We start from the raw sequence: 19,019 nt of genomic DNA on the forward strand, positions 1-19,019 counted from the left end.
CACACACACACACACACACACACACACACACACCCCAAAAGTAAATTTAAAAATCAAGGGTTTGGTAGAGTGTAATATAATATGTGCAAGGTCCTGAATTTAATCCAGCAGTGTCACAAATATACAAATAAGTAAAGACATAAATACAAAATAAAAAGGAAAAGAAAAACTGCTTGCACATGATCATTTGAAGAGCTATTCATACATGTGTCTCCCCTTGGAGGCCTTGGTCATGGAGACTTGGCTGGTCGATGTGGAGATGAAGAAATGACAGACAGACAGACAAAAAAAAAAGCTGTGATAGGGTGGACAGTGCTTTTTGATGGAGGGCACCTACTACACAATCCAAAACTGTGTGTTTATTATGCATAGCATAGCACAAGGAGGTGGGGTTAGCTAGGGCCAGTGGCTGGTCACTGTAGGGGAGTGGTCTCCAGTTGTTTCCTTCTGGGAGGAGGAAGTTGTGGTTGATAGTTTCTGCATACACTGATCATTCATTCCTAAACGCTCATATTTGGACCAGAGGAAGGTTTTGCCACACCTCTGAGCCTTACCTAGGCTTTGCCATTTCTATGCATCTGGGGTACTGGGGTCCTTGGCATGGCCATGCCAATAATCCACACTCCCTCAGGACTTCATCTACTCCCCTAAAACATGTTTTTATGTATTTACTTTTAACTTTATACATTTACTTATTTTGTGTGTAAGGGTATGTACATATCATGGCGCATTCATGGAAGTCAGACACACCTTTAAGAGAAATGTAGAATATTATTGCTGAGAAGCACATGCAGAGATCACATTTCCATATTTTCCTCTTTGGTCTCAAGATAAGACGCTCTACCTTCCTTTCCTGTCTCCATCAGATCTGTAACTGCTGTAGGTATTCCCCAGATGACTAACCTGGGGCATAAACTTGCCCCAGGGACTCCCAGAACCTGCTATATCTCCTCTGGGGAGTTGAGAAAAGCCAGCTGGGTCTCTAGCTCTCTTCACAGATCCACAGTCCCAGCTGCCTGAAGGACAGTGCCACTTGGCCCTGCCAGTTACAGCTGAGCTCTGTCACAACCTTAGGTTTCTTCCAGTCAAGAGCTCCTGTTGGGAGCCAGGCTGAACCAAGACTTTCTCAGAGACCCTGATGAAATTCGTACAAAGGGACCATTAGTTCTGTGTCCTTCCTCAGGGGCGGACTTGGCAAAGTCCTGTCTCAGTATGAAGCCAGGGCTACCAAGGAGTTAAGATTTTGGTTCTAGGCTTTCTCTCCTGAAGGCTGTGGTTATCAGTCTGGGCAGCTGTGTCTGATGTATCCTGTATTCTCTTTGCCAACATTTTTTTGTTGTTGTTAATTTAGCTTTCTATTGACCTTGGCCCACTTTCCACCTGCAAACATTATATAAGATGCTGTTCTTAATAACATTGCTTAGCATGAGCCATCAGCTCATGCAAGACCTGATGCCAAACGTTCTGTCTTCTTTACCTTTTTATCTATCCCCTGTCCTCCCTCAAGGTGACCTTGTGGATTCAGGTCATTTTCCCAAATTCCTGCCATGGTGAAGTACCCTGTCACCAGCCACTCAGGTAGGGAGGGCCAGAGTCACCTTTAATTACCTTTCTTGTCAGGAGTTCCTTTTTGCTTTTTCCCCATCCAAATTCAGACAAGCCTTTGTGTGCAGTGGTATGAATGGTTTCCGTTGCTATGGCTGATTCCCCATCCTCTCAAGTACTTCCATCCCTGAGGCCTTCCACTCGACCTCTTGACTCAAGTACAAGGTTGGGTTTTGCAACACCTACCTCAGATAAGACTTTTTTCACATGTAGCTTAGATCTACTGGCCCAGTTAAGGTCTACTGCAGTATGTCCATTGATTTTTTTTTTCAATTTGGAAATAGAATTTTGACATATACAACTAGGCATAGATTTTTTTAAAATGAAATAACCCTAGATTTAGGCCTTAAATTAAAATATTGGTGTTATACAAGAGAAAGAAGATAGTGTTTGGGTCTACAGAGATACAGGGAAGAAGTTGGTGTAAAACCTAAGGCAGAGCCTGGAGTTCTGTCACTCGGAGCCAAGGGACACCAGGAGTCACTGGGAAGTGAGAGAAGCAAGGAAGGGTTATCACTAGAGAGAGAGAGAGCCCTTGGAGGTCACATGACAATTCTATCTCAGCCTAATCTCCAAACGTGTGTGTCTTAAGGTTACTATTGCTGTGATGAAAGACCATTGCCAAAGTACCTTGAAAAGGGAAAGGTTTATTTGGCTTAACCTTCCACATCACTGTCTATCACCAAAGGAAGTGAGGACCAGAACTCAAGCAGGGCAGGAACATGGAGGCAGGAGCTGATGCAAAGGCCATGGAGGTGTGCTGCTTACTGGCTTGCTCCTCATGACTTGCTTAGCTTATAGAACTCTGATTTCTTATAGAACTCAGGATCACCAGCCCAAGGATGGCCCCACCCACAATGGGCTGAGCCCACCCCATCAATCATTAATTAAGAAAATGCTCTATAGCAGATTTTATGGAGTAATTTTTTTCAAATGAGGTTTCCTCCTTTCAGATAACTTACAGCTTGTATCAAAATTGACATAAAAGTAGTCAGTACATTATGAAAAAGTAAATTGATGTTATTTATAGTACTGAGAAAATGACTCCAGTATCCTTTTGGCAAGTGGTGTGAGCTTTCCTCGTTGTACAAACAGGCTGCCACTCTGGCTGTCACAGGCCCATCCTAAAGTCAGTTTTTGGCCCCTCGGCCTGGACTGGGTCTGAGGACCCAAATGGAGGTCTGCGGCTGGGGAGTCTACATATCATCCATACCATTTATAGCACCCACAGAGATAGTGATCCCCTGAGAAACTCTGACTGAGCAAGTCGGGGAGGGAGGCAGGGCAGGAGCCATCAGGGAGCCATCTGTGGCCAGTCAAGGATCACTGAGTGGTTTTTTCCCTCCTTGGCTGACACCTTTCTTCCCCTTCTTGGCTGCCAACTATACTTCATGGCTAATCGTATTTCAGATTCTAATCCAAAACAAGAAGAGGGAGCATCTCTTTGAGGACATCACAAGGCCACTGTAATTCCTGCGGCTTTCATGACTAGCCATAAACTTAGGGGCTTAAAAAGCAACACAGATTTATTCTCTTTTTAGAGGCCAGGAGCCCCAATGAGTCTTGGCTACCAAAACATGAGCCTACAGAACGGTTTCCTGGTGGAGGCTGCAGAAGAACTGGTTCCTCAGCTCCACAGATGGAAATCCCCGGCAGGTTTGGACTCCGGGACACAATGCTCCAAGTCTCTGCAACTGTGCTCTTTGCCATTGGCCCTCTTGCCTCCGTTAATGAGAACTCTTGTGATTACATGTAGGGCCCAGTCTGATGATCCTGGGTAAGAGCCCACCTCAAGGTCCTTCATTTATCCATGTTTACAAAATCTCTTAGCTGTATAAGATGATTTCTATATATTCCAGGAACTGAGATATGGTTGAAATTGAGCTTTAAGGGGGGGCATCTTTCAATCCACCACAAATGAGCACCCCTTCCTATAGCACCACCATGCAATCATGGATCCTATTGAGGGGGTGCTGGTTAGGAACTGTGCCTTCAGCTAATGCCACAATACGTACTTTAGCTATTTGTGGGTAAGGCATACTACTCCAGGACAGCTACTGCGTTTCCTGATCTTGGGCCATGAAAGTGCCAGGACTTATTTACTGGCCAAGGTTACCTGATGTGGCCACCAGGAATTAAACCAGGATGGCTGGGTGTCCAGCTGTGACAATTTTATTGAGAGCAATCAGACTTTTTATACTCTTATTAGAAATAGCATATAGTGGCAGTTGTCAGGATCAATATAGTAGCAGTTGCCAGTATACAGTGTTTGTAAGCTCTACAGGGTACATGAGATTGATGTCCAAGACCAATTGTCCTGTCAAGTTTCCCTGTTTCCTAGGGAAGCATACAGAGAAACACAGTGGTCTGAATATTTCACTGCCTGAGGGAGTGCGTCCTTCTCTCAGGAACTGGAAGGCCATTGTGCCCCAGGAGCCTGGCCTCTAACCTGAAAAACACAGGAGGCATGCTTGCCAAGGTTGCTAGGCCAGGCCAATGCTATAATGCAGGAGAAAATGATAAGACAGAGGTGGCAAGCTTTTTTGGAATCTGAGAATGCATTCTGTTGTCCATTGGTGCTGTCTAAGTGGTAGAGGGAACAGGACATGTGAGCTGAGCTTCTCGGGCATGCGGTATCAGGAGGTAGTTCACAGGATGACCACAAAGTCAACCTACCAAGGAGCTAGAGAGACCTGAGCATGCAGAAGGGGTTTGCCAAGTTGTGGGCCTAGTTGGGAATTGCAGACATTGGCCAGGCCAGGCCAAGGTTGTATCAACAGATGTGTGAACAAGAAATCCTGGAAAGAAGCTGTGTCTGCAGAGATTGACCAATCAGAATTGGAGAGATTGGAATGCTCAGATCCGGAGACTGTTACCATGTTGTTTAGCCTCCAAGACAGCTGTTCCTTGCCCACCTCTGTGCCAGAACTAGCATCCTCTGACTAACAGATTAAAAACCTTTGAAAGAGACCTATTGACTTAAGAGACCCACCGTCTTCTGTCAACCCAAAAGGGATGATTACCATAGACAGTGTTTTGGACCTATAGAAAACTTCCCCATCTTCTATAGCTGCCTCTTAGATGTTTTGACCAATGTTTTTTAACTTGCCTTGATTTATGACAGTTTTGTAAAATTATAAAACTTCATGAATCAGATTCCACATTGGGATATAGAATTTGGAGTAACCTAATCCCATGTTCTCAGGCCATAGTTGCTCAAAATATCTCCAGAATAAACTACCACTCACTTCCTTTAAGTTGAGATGTGAGTTTTACATTCAATCAAAGGTGAATATGTTATGAATTTATCTAGTCAAAGGCCAGCAGAGGGAGTCAGGGGTGGAGGACAGAAGGAGGTAAGCATGTGATTTAGGGTGAAAATGAAGCATACCTTCATAACTTTACTTTTTGAATATTTAACAATGAGTGACGTGTTTTATAACCCGTTTGTCACTATGGAAATTATTTCCTTAACTACCTCCACACACCATTGTCCCATCTGTTGCCTCCACTTTAGAGATGAGAATCTGGTAAAACGTAGCCTCTGCCAAAGGCATGCAGGGTAGGAGGCAGAGCCAGGGCTTGAGAGCCTGTGCTGTCCACCCAGTTTCTGATTCTCTGCACCTCAGCACATGGTGAAGATTTCATTGTAAAGGGAAAGAGAACCTGGAAAGATTTTAAAGCATGGGAGTGACAAACATGTCCCCTACGTGTTTATGGAGTTGAACAGATAAGCAAATAGTTAACGGAAGTAGAGGCACCTTAGCCCTTGGCACCATATGCTTCGCCATTTCCCTTCTGAGCTTCCAATATGGACTGTTGGAAGGTGTTCTTCTTATGTATATGAACTTTGGGGTCACTTAAATATTTTGTCCTTGACACTAGTTGTGGGAAACTGGGCAAAGTACTCAGACTTTTCCTTGTCTGTTGTGTAAAGTTGCTGTGATTATAATCCAGCAGTTGGCAGACATGGAGGTGCAGCAGCATGCTGTTCCCATTTCTGAGGGTCTGTGCACAACGTGGCTGATGCCACCTTTGCCTCCTTCAGCCATCTTCTCTCCTGGAGTTCTTCACCTCTCTCCAGCTATCCTTCTTAGTTTAGGAATTCCCCCATCGTTTTTGTTTGTTTTTTCAATGTGGACTGAGTACTTAAATCTTTGTCTTGTGTGTGAATGAAGGTGCTGCAGAGGCCAGGAGAGAGTGTCAGATTCCCCAAAGCTAGAGTTACTTGTGGTTGAGAGATGGCTGACATGCATGCTGGGACGGGGCTCTCTACAAGGGCAGTGTGTGCTTCTCACAGCTGAGCCGTATGTCCAGCTCCTCTTCCAATTCCTGGAGGGACTCCTTCTAGTCTGCTGCTTCTGTTATCCCCTTAGCTATCTGCTGAGAGCTTCTCCACAAATTTGTCTGGCTAAGCCAAATGAATATGTTAAAATTCCCAACTCCCAGAATAGTGTTCTCTAGATAGAAGGAATCTCAGTCTCTGGGTCAGGAGGGACTTGGTATATCTTCTTGGCTCTAGAAGCAATTGCTTTCCACTGAATCACTTTGCCTTGCTCAAATCTACTCTTATTCTAGCTCAGTGGTTCTCACCCATCGTAATGTTACAGCCCTTTAATACACTTCATGTTGTGACCCCCCCCCCCGCAAAAAAAAAAAAACCCCACAAAATTATTTTCATTGATACTTCCTGGCTGTAAATTAGCTACTGTTATGAATCATGTAAATCTCTGTGTTCCTAATAGTCTTGGGCAACCCAGAAGCCATTTGGCCCCCAAAGGAACGGTTGTGACCCACGGGTTGGGAAGTACTCAGGCCTAAAGTTCCTTTCTCTTCCATTCTCCAACTGGCCAAGTTACCACATCTGCTTAACTGAAACTCTTAAGAGCCCCTTTCAGCCTCACTCTACCTGTGTCCATGTCTACCCTTGTCCTACAAGGTGAGGTTACCATCAGCTGTAAAAAACAAACAAACAAACAAAAAAAACCCAAAAAACCCACAATCCATTAATAATGCCAGTTCTGTGGCTGACTTTTCCTGGAAACACCTGAGATTATGATAATGTTCTTTTACAAGTTTATGTATGTATGTACGTATGTATGTATGTATGTATGTATGTATGTGCTCCCTAAGGTGGCTACTGCATTAAGCAGCGGTGTCCTGGAGAGGCCTGGTTCCAGGCTGGTTAAGAGGAGTTTTGGTCCACTAATCTGTATTTCCGCACACTGATTTGTACTGTCAGCTGGTTTTCTTCCCCAGTGAAAGAAGACTTAGGGCAACTTAGAGGAGAACCTGACTTAACTCACTCATGGTCAAGGTGCACAACTCTTGAGTAGCAGCCCCGGGAGGGAGACTGTGAGGCAGGCAAGTCACTGACATCAAAGGCTTACCTGTGATAGGAAATCAGAGATTAACCTAGAAGACTTCCTCTGTCTAATATCAGCCAGGTCCTGCCCTGCCTAGTATAAACTGCCCCCTCCTTTTCCTTTTCCCATTCTCTCCCATGTCCTTTGAGTCTTTGAGTTTGGCCAATGAGTACTCACAAGTCCTAAGAGAGAATAAGGCGACCTTAAAAGTGAGAACAGCAAAGGGAGGCCATAGCTCTCCTTCCTACGCTAGGGATCCCTGACTGCCTTACATACCATGACATACACAGCCTGTCAGCATCCAGAGCTCTTGTATTTAAATTGGTTGATATCTTGCTTTTAAATCTGCCTTAGTTTCAACTCATGGAGTAAATTTGCATGCTGAGGGGGTCTGCTTAGCCACTAAGAGCTTTGATGGACCAAAATCACTTAGTTCTAAGAACTTTTGGGCCCAACCTTTGAGGCAAAGCTCAGTAAGATGCTGGGGACAAATGGGCTGTCTCCACACAGCTTTAACTATTGCTAGTTTGCTCTCTGGAAGTTTCCGGCAGAAACCGAAAGGAAGGTCCATGACAGTGATCTCCATAAGGTATTTACTGTGCTCTTGAGTCTCAGGTCCGACACCCACCCCTGCAAAGACTGTCCTCACGCTAAGGAATTGTAAAGGGATTCCCCTTTGATATCCAGTGTATTTCGGTCCAGAAAGGTGCCTGCCAAAGTGGGAAGGGGGGAATGGAGTTGTCATTTTGAAGTAAATTAATAGGAGTAAGAGGAAAAACTACCCAATTGCCATTGAACCATATCATAGCAATAAATGCTGAATCCCAAGTAGCTAGCAGGTCTTCTAATCAAGTGTTAGAGAACAAAGCTTTATCACTGGATATTACTCATAGTCCACTTACCACCGACGTTGAGCCCCGTAAGCCTCAGACATTGCATTAAATGAGCAACAATAATCTTCAGTCGTCCAGAAGTCTGGTGATGTAATTATGAGCTGTAAGCTAGATCTCAGCCTTCAGCTACTTACAAAGCCTTCTCTGCTCCAGCTGGGTAGGAACATTACATAGTATCCACCAAGCCCCAACCCTCCGTAAGATTATCCCCTCCCCTTAGACTGAGGTGGTGAACCTACTTCGGGTTAACAAGCTAGGAGTCTGAATAAGACCGCAATTAACGTTAAACAACTTACACTAAGGGCATTCAAACCTTCCTTGAAAGCAACCATTATGTAGACATAACAGGTATAAGTCAGATACCAACCTAGAGCTATGGAGCGGGATAATGTGCGGACAAAGCTCTAAGCGAAGTAAACAGCTCTTTCCGGGAAGCTGTGGTGGCTCTGAAAAGAGCCTTTGTGGGGAATGGATGGGAGACAGGGCGCTTAAGCGCGCTCCCCACGGATGCGGCGGGCCAACTGGATGTCCTTGGGCATGATGGTGACGCGTTTGGCGTGGATGGCGCACAGGTTGGTGTCCTCGAACAGCCCCACCAGGTAGGCCTCGCTCGCCTCCTGCAGCGCCATGACGGCCGAGCTCTGGAAGCGCAGGTCCGTCTTGAAGTCCTGCGCGATCTCGCGCACCAGGCGCTGGAACGGCAGCTTGCGGATCAGCAGCTCGGTCGACTTCTGGTAGCGCCGGATCTCCCGCAGCGCCACGGTGCCGGGCCGGTAGCGGTGCGGCTTCTTCACGCCGCCCGTGGCCGGGGCGCTCTTGCGGGCGGCCTTGGTGGCCAGCTGCTTGCGCGGGGCCTTGCCGCCGGTGGACTTGCGGGCAGTCTGCTTCGTACGGGCCATGGCGAAGACGGAAGACACCCAAACGAGGAGCACTCGGGGACCTGATACCGGCCCGAGCCGGCCGCCTTTATAGGCGCAGTCTTCCCCGCGGCGGGGCGGAGACAGCGACTTGAAACTCCCGCGCTGCCGCGCCATTGGCCGTGGCGTCACCGGCCCCGACCTCGCCCATTGGCTCGGGCCCGCCACGCCACCTGACCCGCCCCCACCCGCCCCCCACGTCCAGCCCCGCGCCCGGTCCACTTGCCAACGTTCTGCGAGGGTGGAGCCACGTCTGGCAGCTGCCCGTAGAGGGCGGGTCCCGGCTCTGCCCAAGAGGAGCTCGCGCGCCCCCGCCCGCCGCCCAAAGTCCCAGGGCAGAACTAATCTAGTGTTTGTGCAGCACCGCCCAGCCACAGCCACAGTCCCAGCCCCAGTCCCCCATGATCCCTAGAGCCGGCCGCGTCCAGTCCTCGCGGGACACCTCCTCCTCCTAGACATTCCCCAAGGACCGGACGAGAGCGCGGCTGACTGCGACTTATGTCTAGATTGGCCTAGACGTCCTAGTTGAGTCTTAGTCCTGGGAAGGGTCAGGCGGGTGGACGCTGAGTGAGGGACAGTGTTGTGTAGGACAAGGGTGTGGGCAGATAGGGGCTAAATGCTTGGGACGGTCAGCGAGAACCGCGTATCCGCTCCGCCGAGGCAGGGCATGAACCAAAGAGCGACAACAGACTAACTACCAGGGGGAACCACGGGCAGGATGGGCAAGGAAGCAGAGGACACGACACTCTTACTTTTGGGGCAGGGCCAGGAAAGGCCACCAAGACCGGCTACCGTGACACAACTCTTTATCTGATTCAGTGGGTGGCTCTGAAAAGAGCCTTTTTAGGAGCTCGCGGGGGTTATATCACAGAGACGCGGGCCGACGCGAGCAGTGGCCTCACTTGCCCTTCGCCTTATGGTGGCTCTCCGTCTTCTTGGGCAGCAGCACGGCCTGGATGTTGGGCAGGACGCCGCCCTGCGCGATCGTCACTTTGCCCAGCAGCTTGTTGAGCTCCTCGTCGTTGCGGATGGCCAGCTGCAGGTGGCGCGGGATGATGCGCGTCTTCTTGTTGTCGCGGGCCGCGTTGCCCGCCAGCTCCAGGATCTCGGCCGTTAGGTACTCCAGCACCGCCGCCATGTATACCGGCGCGCCGGCACCCACACGCTCCGCGTAGTTGCCCTTGCGCAGCAGCCGGTGCACACGCCCCACCGGGAACTGTAGCCCGGCCCGGGAAGACCGCGACTTGGCCTTGGCGCGGGCCTTGCCTCCTTGCTTGCCACGACCGGACATCACGAAAGCGCAAACAGACGAACGGCCACAACCAGGAAACGGTACTCCGGCGCCGACGCCTCACCCTTTTATAGACGCAGACCCGATTGTCCGCCCGACGCTCTCATTGGCTCACACGCGTCCTGACGCCGTGGCCAATAGGAGCGCGCGGACAGAAGCCTCTCATTTACATAAGACCGGCTCCCTCGCCCCGGCGCCGCCCTGGAACGCGCGAATCACGACGCGCGTGCTCGGTGGCTTCATTTGCGTGCGGCCGTCGTTGCGACACTCCGCGGGTCGCCGGGCGGCTGGGCTTGCTCGCTGTTTCTCCTGCTCTGGAAGCTGGCAAAGTGTGCCCTGCATCCAAGAGGGCCTGAGTTAATCACTTACTTAAGTGTAGGTTTTCCTTCGAGGAATACTGGAAATTTAGTTTTTTATACCTAAGGAGTAGCGGATAATTCTCATAGCCTCTTTATTTTTCTACTTGAAACAGTGTAAAACCTACTTGTTTCATTTTAAGCGTTTATCGCTGGGAGCCTTACTTTAAAATCGTTAAATTTAAAGGTTATTTTCTTAATCCATACACATCTGAGAGTGCTTGAAAAGACCAAGTACAGTTCGCCTGGGGTTTACTAAAATTATTTTTTTGCCACTCAGATTTGTACATAAGGAATCGAAATAACTTAAAAAGTAAACCTTACGCTGCTGCTTTTGTCTATCATTTGTCCTGATGGCTCTCAGAAGCTCCTTTTAGGAGCCTTCCAGGCTGTCTGGGGCTAGAGTGACTCGGAGTACCATATCCGGACTGCCATTATTTTAGCATCGCATCAGTTATGCTCGGTAAAATACAGCCAGCATTTTTCAATCTCTGAAATTTGTAATAAGGTTCGTTATCGATGCATTAGAATCACTGATTAGGCATATTGAGTGTAAGCTTAGCTCTAGTAACAGGTATATTGTTACATAGTAACATAGTTACAATCTTTATATTTTACATTGTTACATATTGTGGAGATGGAATTCTAGTCTTGTGGAGGAATCGGCAAGAGTGTAGCACTAGGATTTTGGGTTGAAGCTAGGTAGGCAGTGGATTTTTTTGGATTTTGGTGGGTTTTTTTGTTTGTTTGTTTGTTTTTTTTTTGGTTTTTTCGAGACAGGGTTTCTCTGTATAGCCCTGGCTATCCTGGAACTCAGTCTGTAGACCAGGCTGGCCTCGAACTAAGAAATCTGCTTGCTTCTGCCTCCCAAGTACTGGGATTAAAGGTGTGTGCCACCACCGCCAGGCTTAGGTAGGCAGTGTTATTAGGATGGCTAGCTGAAAAGCATTTTAAGTTGAGAAGTTGAAGGTTTATCAAGGATTCTGATTAAATTTGATATTGATATTTATGTGCATATGTGGACTCACAAATTTGAGAGGTGGATCAAGGGTTCAGCAAAGACTACACAACCCTGCATTTATGGACTGACTGCAGATCACGAGAATGACATCCTATGACCTTAGAATATACTTTTGATCCTTAAGTATTTGTCTTGAAATATAATTTGGTACGTGTTATTCCTGATATGTGTTATTCCTATAAAGGATGTTATAACATTGACTCTTCTATTTCTTTGTTAGTGCTTCATACCTAGTGCCTTCAGAGACCAGGAGTTAGATCCCCTGGAGCTGAAGGCTTGTCAGCAACCATGTAGTCCTGGGAACTGAAGGAACCCAGATATTCTGCAAGAGCAGCAAGGGCTGTTAAACCCTGAGCCATCTCCAGCCCTGAACTTTTGTATAGATTGAAGCTACACATATCAAAATAGGTTGATAAGGAAAAACGGAGGCTCCCAAGTACACATTTGGGCCAAATCTGCAAATATTAAAAGTCATCATTTTATCAGGGCCAAAGATTAATATGTCCACAACGAAAATGTCTAAGTCTCTTTTAACCTGAAAGTTTTATTTATAAATTTCAATAATTAGAATTTTTAGCAGTTGCATTCTTAAGATTGTCATAGTAAGGTACCATACTGTTTTCTGAGACACGAGAACAGGCTAAGAGAGCAGGCTGTGAGGCTATGTATGGGTTTGACTTGTTTTGGCTGGTTTTATGTGGCAACCTCACACAAACTAGTCATCGCAGGGAGAGAAGTTTCAGTGGAGGAATGGCCTCTCTGAGACCCAACTGTAAGGTATTTTTCTCAATTAGCAATTGATGGGGTAGGGCCCAACTCATTGTGGGTTGTATGCCATCCCTGGGCTGGTAGTCCTGGGTTCTATAAGAATGCAGACTGAGCAAGACATTAAACAGCACCTCTCCATGCCCTTGGATCAGCTCCTGTCTCCAAGTTCCAGCTCTGCTTGAGTTCCGGTCCTGACTTCCTCCAATGATATGGAAATGTTTCCTCTGCAACTCGCTTTTTGGCCATGCTGCTTTTGTTGAAGCAACAGAACATCTTTTGTGTGGAAACAGTTCAAGCTATAGCAGTAGTTGATGGCTATGGTAGGCTGTGAATAGTCCAATTTTTCAGAACCCATCAATATTTAAGAGAGGAAAAGGACTTGTCTATTCAATTCTGAGAGGTTATCCTGGATTAACTTCGGAATAAGCCCTAAACATAATCATCAAAGTCCTGGTTGGAGATAGTCAAAAAAGTTTAAGAAGTAGCAAGCATTCACACACTGTCCCAAAAATGTGGATTTTCCCACTTCAAATGCCTCAGAGGTATTCCCAGCCCCTAGGGTTTTAACTAATTCCAGATGTGCTCAAGTTGACAACCAAAAACAACCATCACATCTATTTCAAAACTACCTTTGCTAAGTAGGACTCTTTTAAGAGTTTCTGTCTAGAAAACAAAACAAAAAACAGCCTATACCCCCCCCCCCCAAAAAAAGAAAGGAAAAAAAGAAGCCACACACAAAAACTGTCTTTAAAAAACAAAAAGAATAAAACTGTTACAATATAGGAGTCATATTAGGTCAAATATACCATGGTGCAATGCTACATTTACTAAGCTACCATTCAAAGCACATGTTTACACATCTTAAATACACTGACCATATCTAACGAAGGCACACTGACTTCCCACTGACACTTGATACACAGGTGAAAGACAGGATCCACTTAATTCTTGCACTGAAGCCATTTCCTGTTTGCTAAAATAAATCCAGTTTCAAGAGCTGCAGAAATCCTAGTGCAGCTGGAGCTACCACAGTTCACTGTGGAAATGGCCACACATTCTGCCACTGACTGTTCACAACCTTTCCACCATCTCACCCCACAAATGCATTCCCCCCATTCCAAGGTATTGTCATATATATATATGTCATTATCAACTTAGTTCCAAGGTTTATTCCTTCACCTAGTAGGGTAACAAAATCAGTACTGTCAACCAACATAGCTTTCACTTCAGCCTGTCCACAAAGCCTGAAGTTGTAAACCAATGCCAGTGTCCTCATGATATGCAACAAAATGAACAAGTAGCCAAAGGTTTGAGGGTAAAGGATTGGGCTGTAGACACCCTAAGGCAAGGCTCAACCACGTGTCTAAAAGAAAAATCAGAGATTTAGTCAAGAAGCTATATTGAGAAGAATATAGGCCCAGCAAACCCCACCCCCCGAAAATCTGTCTATCTACAGATATTGACATGAATGAGCTTGAAGCCTTAAGTAGAGGAGGAACCTGGGCAGGCAAGATGTTAGCAAAATTAAGGAATCCTAGGAGGCAGATGCATGGTTCTCTGGTCAGTGCTACGGTTTGAACCTGCAAGATTCGGGAAGATATCACTCTGACTCTCACTTGTACTCTAGGGAGTGGCCCTGACCTCGTGGGTAACGGCCCTCATTTGCTATGATGCAAGTGAAAGGTAAAACAGTAACTTCACTCTGCCTTTAGCCAAAGGAGACAGACATCAAGCGAAGACAGAGACACCACACTTACAGTCAGCTTTCAGCTAACCTATTTATGTTTTTCAGAAGAGCCTGCTTCTTTAGGGACAATGTTCCCGAAGCAGCTCAGTGTGGAGCCAAACCACTTCCATACCCTTGGGTAGATACTTGTTTAGGACGTTCCCTGGGAGTTAATTATACAAGAGTCTGGCTCAAGTGTATCTCTTTCTGTTTTTAGAAGCATGTGGTAACTTGGAGCAGAAATACCCAAGGTAGCCTGGGACCCAATCTGCAGGGATGAGAGAAGAGCATTGACACTATGGGAATAGCAATGTGACAGGGCCAAAGGAGAGGCAGAGCTGACTGAAGAGCAGCAAAGGCAGGTGGGAGACACTCAGGGAAACAGGGGGTGGGGGGAGTGAAACTAAGGCAAACAGAAAACAAGCAACAATGTCTGTGTGGCTAAACAATTCTGATTGAATTTCTGGTGTGGTGCTTAAGACCTCGTATATAACTAGGAAAGTACTGTGCCATTGACCTACATCCCAGAATATGCCAAACTACAATGAAATAACATACAAAGTGCCATTAAGACTTCAATCTTTAACAAGCTGTACGTAAATCCCTCTTAAATCTTGTGACCTGAAACAGGAAATTTAGTCACCGTATGTAAACTGAAAACTGCACTAAAAAATAACAAGATCCAAGTTAAGCAATTTCTGACCCAAAAGACAAGTTACTTCACAGACGCCTCCGATGCTGATACTTTAATAAATGGACTGCCTAATGCTTTCCTACATTCTGACAATATATTAACACTAATTTTATGTAACTCCCCTGCAAAGTCGAAAGATACCCCTACACTTAATACTCCTCATTCAAGGGCACATGTAACTTGAGTAGAAATGATTTCTAATGTCAATGGGAGGTAGAAGAGAAAAAAACAAAAAAACAAAAAACCCAGGAAGCAGCAGAGACACCGTGGGTGGTTTCATACAGGAAACAGGGTAAGGCTGCCTGGCTCTGCCGGGACGACTCGCCAGTTTGGGCACAAAGATGGAGCTGAGGAAAGAACTCACAGCCTGTGCCAGTCACCTACACCTGGTACACCATGCCCTGTGGCCAAGTTTACGCGTGCTACCGGCTCTATTCCTGTTAGCTTCCTCAGCAGGAGAAACAGCGAGCAGGCCCAGCCGCCCGGCGACCCGCGGAGTGTCGCAACGACGGCCGCACGCAAATGAAGCCACCGAGCACGCGCGTCGTGATTCGCGCGTTCCAGGGCGGCGCCGGGGCGAGGGAGCCGGTCTTATGTAAATGAGAGGCTTCTGTCCGCGCGCTCCTATTGGCCACGGCGTCAGGACGCGTGTGAGCCAATGAGAGCGTCGGGCGGACAATCGGGTCTGCGTCTATAAAAGAGTGAGGCGTCGGCGCCGGAGTACCGTTTCCTGGTTGTGGCCGTTCGTCTGTTTGCGCTTTCGTGATGTCCGGTCGTGGCAAGCAAGGAGGCAAGGCCCGCGCCAAGGCCAAGTCGCGGTCTTCCCGGGCCGGGCTACAGTTCCCGGTGGGGCGTGTGCACCGGCTGCTGCGCAAGGGCAACTACGCGGAGCGTGTGGGTGCCGGCGCGCCGGTATACATGGCGGCGGTGCTGGAGTACCTAACGGCCGAGATCCTGGAGCTGGCGGGCAACGCGGCCCGCGACAACAAGAAGACGCGCATCATCCCGCGCCACCTGCAGCTGGCCATCCGCAACGACGAGGAGCTCAACAAGCTGCTGGGCAAAGTGACGATCGCGCAGGGCGGCGTCCTGCCCAACATCCAGGCCGTGCTGCTGCCCAAGAAGACGGAGAGCCACCATAAGGCGAAGGGCAAGTGAGGCCACTGCTCGCGTCGGCCCGCGTCTCTGTGATATAACCCCCGCGAGCTCCTAAAAAGGCTCTTTTCAGAGCCACCCACTGAATCAGATAAAGAGTTGTGTCACGGTAGCCGGTCTTGGTGGCCTTTCCTGGCCCTGCCCCAAAAGTAAGAGTGTCGTGTCCTCTGCTTCCTTGCCCATCCTGCCCGTGGTTCCCCCTGGTAGTTTGTTGTCGCTCTTTGGTTCATGCCCTGCCTCGGCGGAGCGGATACGCGGTTCTCGCTGACCGTCCCAAGCATTTAGCCCCTATCTGCCCACACCCTTGTCCTACACAACACTGTCCCTCACTCAGCGTCCACCCGCCTGACCCTTCCCAGGACTAAGACTCAACTAGGACGTCTAGGCCAATCTAGACATAAGTCGCAGTCAGCCGCGCTCTCGTCCGGTCCTTGGGGAATGTCTAGGAGGAGGAGGTGTCCCGCGAGGACTGGACGCGGCCGGCTCTAGGGATCATGGGGGACTGGGGCTGGGACTGTGGCTGTGGCTGGGCGGTGCTGCACAAACACTAGATTAGTTCTGCCCTGGGACTTTGGGCGGCGGGCGGGGGCGCGCGAGCTCCTCTTGGGCAGAGCCGGGACCCGCCCTCTACGGGCAGCTGCCAGACGTGGCTCCACCCTCGCAGAACGTTGGCAAGTGGACCGGGCGCGGGGCTGGACGTGGGGGGCGGGGGGGGGCGGGTCAGGTGGCGTGGCGGGCCCGAGCCAATGGGCGAGGTCGGGGCCGGTGACGCCACGGCCAATGGCGCGGCAGCGCGGGAGTTTCAAGTCGCTGTCTCCGCCCCGCCGCGGGGAAGACTGCGCCTATAAAGGCGGCCGGCTCGGGCCGGTATCAGGTCCCCGAGTGCTCCTCGTTTGGGTGTCTTCCGTCTTCGCCATGGCCCGTACGAAGCAGACTGCCCGCAAGTCCACCGGCGGCAAGGCCCCGCGCAAGCAGCTGGCCACCAAGGCCGCCCGCAAGAGCGCCCCGGCCACGGGCGGCGTGAAGAAGCCGCACCGCTACCGGCCCGGCACCGTGGCGCTGCGGGAGATCCGGCGCTACCAGAAGTCGACCGAGCTGCTGATCCGCAAGCTGCCGTTCCAGCGCCTGGTGCGCGAGATCGCGCAGGACTTCAAGACGGACCTGCGCTTCCAGAGCTCGGCCGTCATGGCGCTGCAGGAGGCGAGCGAGGCCTACCTGGTGGGGCTGTTCGAGGACACCAACCTGTGCGCCATCCACGCCAAACGCGTCACCATCATGCCCAAGGACATCCAGTTGGCCCGCCGCATCCGTGGGGAGCGCGCTTAAGCGCCCTGTCTCCCATCCATTCCCCACAAAGGCTCTTTTCAGAGCCACCACAGCTTCCCGGAAAGAGCTATTCAGCTTTTTGTCTTAAATTGCCTTTGCATTCTTCTAGGTTTCTGCAGTGGCTGGTGCTTACTGTCCACCGAGCCTCTTTTAATAGTTGCCTATAGTCGCTTAAGAATGTGCTAATTTCGGGGGCAATTGCGAGCGCAGTGACTAAAATATCTTATCCAGGTGCTCAACCTCTGCATTCCTCTTCTAACATCAGTCTTAATTCGTTTTTCTTTTATCTTTTTCGTTCCCTTCTAATGTAATTTGACATGATAGAGCTTTTTCTTTTTTTAAAATGAGCACCTGGCTCATTGAAGCCAAGTGTCAGGCCTTGCAAGGCTACTTATATTGCCCTTTACAAATTAGTATACTTTATTGCTAACATGCGTTGCTTTTCTATGTTTTTGGAGTAGATGTTTACAGCCACCTTCCAATGTTTTGATAGTTTACTTGGGAGATCCTCGTGTTCATTACATTACAGGTTTTAAGTTTTAGCATTGAGTATCTTATCTGCCTGCTATCAGGTGAGTTACTCCATTCAAATTTAATTACTATGATGATGGTATGTAAGTCGTGTGTGTGTGTTAGAGGTACCACATAGTAAAAGGCTGACCTACAAACAACGTTCCTTTGGTTCCATTCTAATTGTCCTAATTTCAGATTATCCACTTTACTGATAGATAACTTTCCTTTCCCCCCTCTCATCTATTAGAAGTTCCTTGTCCTTTGCTCAAAACTCACAAATCACCAAATACTTTACAAATGCTTTTGAGTTGTATAACACTATTCTTCTGTCCAGACTCTTTCTTGCCTTAGTTAACACCCTCAACAACCCTGGTCTAAGATTACATGTTTAGCAAGGTTTCTCACTGTCACTAAGTAACAATCTAGAAGGAGAATCTTGAAAATCCATTTAAATTTTAAAAAATTTAGATTTATATGTATGAATGCATTTTGCACATATGTATATATGTATGTATCATATGGCTACCTGGTACCTGAGGAGGCCAAAAGAGGCTGATGGATCCCCTGGAACTGGAGTTATAGATGCCATGTGGGTTCTGGGAATTGAAACCTGATCCTCACCAAAGATGCTATTTGCTGAGCCATCTCTTCAGCCATTTTAATTATTTTTTAATCCCAATAAAAATTTAACACACTGCTAGTTTCTGGGTTTTTTATGGCTTCCTAGGTTTAGATGTTCTCCCAGCAGAATAAATAGCAGCATGCGACACCTGTGAGTAAAGTGTCTTTACATTCTGTTTCTTCTGTCCAAAATAGCCTCCCCTTTGCAAATTCCCAGAATTCCTCATGCTTCAAGGTTTATCTTGAAGTCTTCCCTTTCCTTTCTTTGGGTTCCTCTCCTCTCCTGTACTCTACCCACCCTCAGCACGGGGCCAGCAATATTCATAGTATTAACATCCGAGCAGTGTCTGAGACACCACATTGGGCAGGAAATATTTACTGATGGACCTGATGTCCTGATCCATCTTTGCTTCATAGTGTGCTGTTGGGTTCAAGGAGCCAGATCTCTTGGAGTTTTTGAACTTACAGCGCACGAACAGCTCTGTGCTGGAGTTCTGGGAAGAACTTCTGAGGTCACAAATCAGGGGAGGAAGCAGTAAATGGCTCAGAAGCAATGCCTGAGAAGCACAGGTGCTCTTTGACAGTGACCTCGTTTCTGACTTAAGCTTGCTTCTGGTAACAATAACTGTGAAGGGAATTCAGCAGGGGTACCCCCATTGGCACCCCACCCCCACCCCGTGAGCACCAGGGGGCTGGTGGCCAAGGAAAAGGCCCCTCTTTGTATCACTGAGGAGTCGGCACTGCAGAGACATTTCTTTGGGATGTGG

The 19,019-nt window shown here is 48.2% G+C and overlaps 4 protein-coding genes across 4 annotated transcripts; 2 read left to right on the forward strand and 2 right to left on the reverse strand.

Moving 5' to 3' along the window:
• Window positions 1-8,300: 8,300 nt before the first annotated feature.
• H3c15 (H3 clustered histone 15) lies at window positions 8,301-8,949 on the reverse strand. The gene has a single exon (NM_054045.4). The coding sequence runs from the start codon at window positions 8,761-8,763 to the stop codon at window positions 8,353-8,355; it is 411 nt and encodes a 136-aa protein (NP_473386.1). The 5' UTR covers window positions 8,764-8,949; the 3' UTR covers window positions 8,301-8,352.
• Window positions 8,950-9,600: 651 nt separating this feature from the next.
• On the reverse strand, window positions 9,601-10,196 carry H2ac19 (H2A clustered histone 19). Its single transcript, NM_178212.3, has one exon. It carries the CDS (start codon window positions 10,070-10,072, stop codon window positions 9,680-9,682), a length of 393 nt encoding a protein of 130 aa, NP_835584.1. The 5' UTR covers window positions 10,073-10,196; the 3' UTR covers window positions 9,601-9,679.
• A 5,122-nt stretch (window positions 10,197-15,318) lies between these two features.
• Window positions 15,319-15,874, forward strand: H2ac18 (H2A clustered histone 18). The gene has a single exon (NM_013549.2). It carries the CDS (start codon window positions 15,403-15,405, stop codon window positions 15,793-15,795), a length of 393 nt encoding a protein of 130 aa, NP_038577.1. The 5' UTR covers window positions 15,319-15,402; the 3' UTR covers window positions 15,796-15,874.
• Window positions 15,875-16,506: 632 nt separating this feature from the next.
• H3c14 (H3 clustered histone 14) lies at window positions 16,507-17,170 on the forward strand. The gene has a single exon (NM_178216.3). The coding sequence runs from the start codon at window positions 16,708-16,710 to the stop codon at window positions 17,116-17,118; it is 411 nt and encodes a 136-aa protein (NP_835734.2). The 5' UTR covers window positions 16,507-16,707; the 3' UTR covers window positions 17,119-17,170.
• The last annotated feature ends 1,849 nt before the right edge of the window (window positions 17,171-19,019 follow it).

This window comes from Mus musculus, chromosome 3 (genome assembly GCF_000001635.26).
Source record: "Mus musculus strain C57BL/6J chromosome 3, GRCm38.p6 C57BL/6J".
Lineage (NCBI taxonomy): Eukaryota > Metazoa > Chordata > Mammalia > Rodentia > Muridae > Mus > Mus musculus.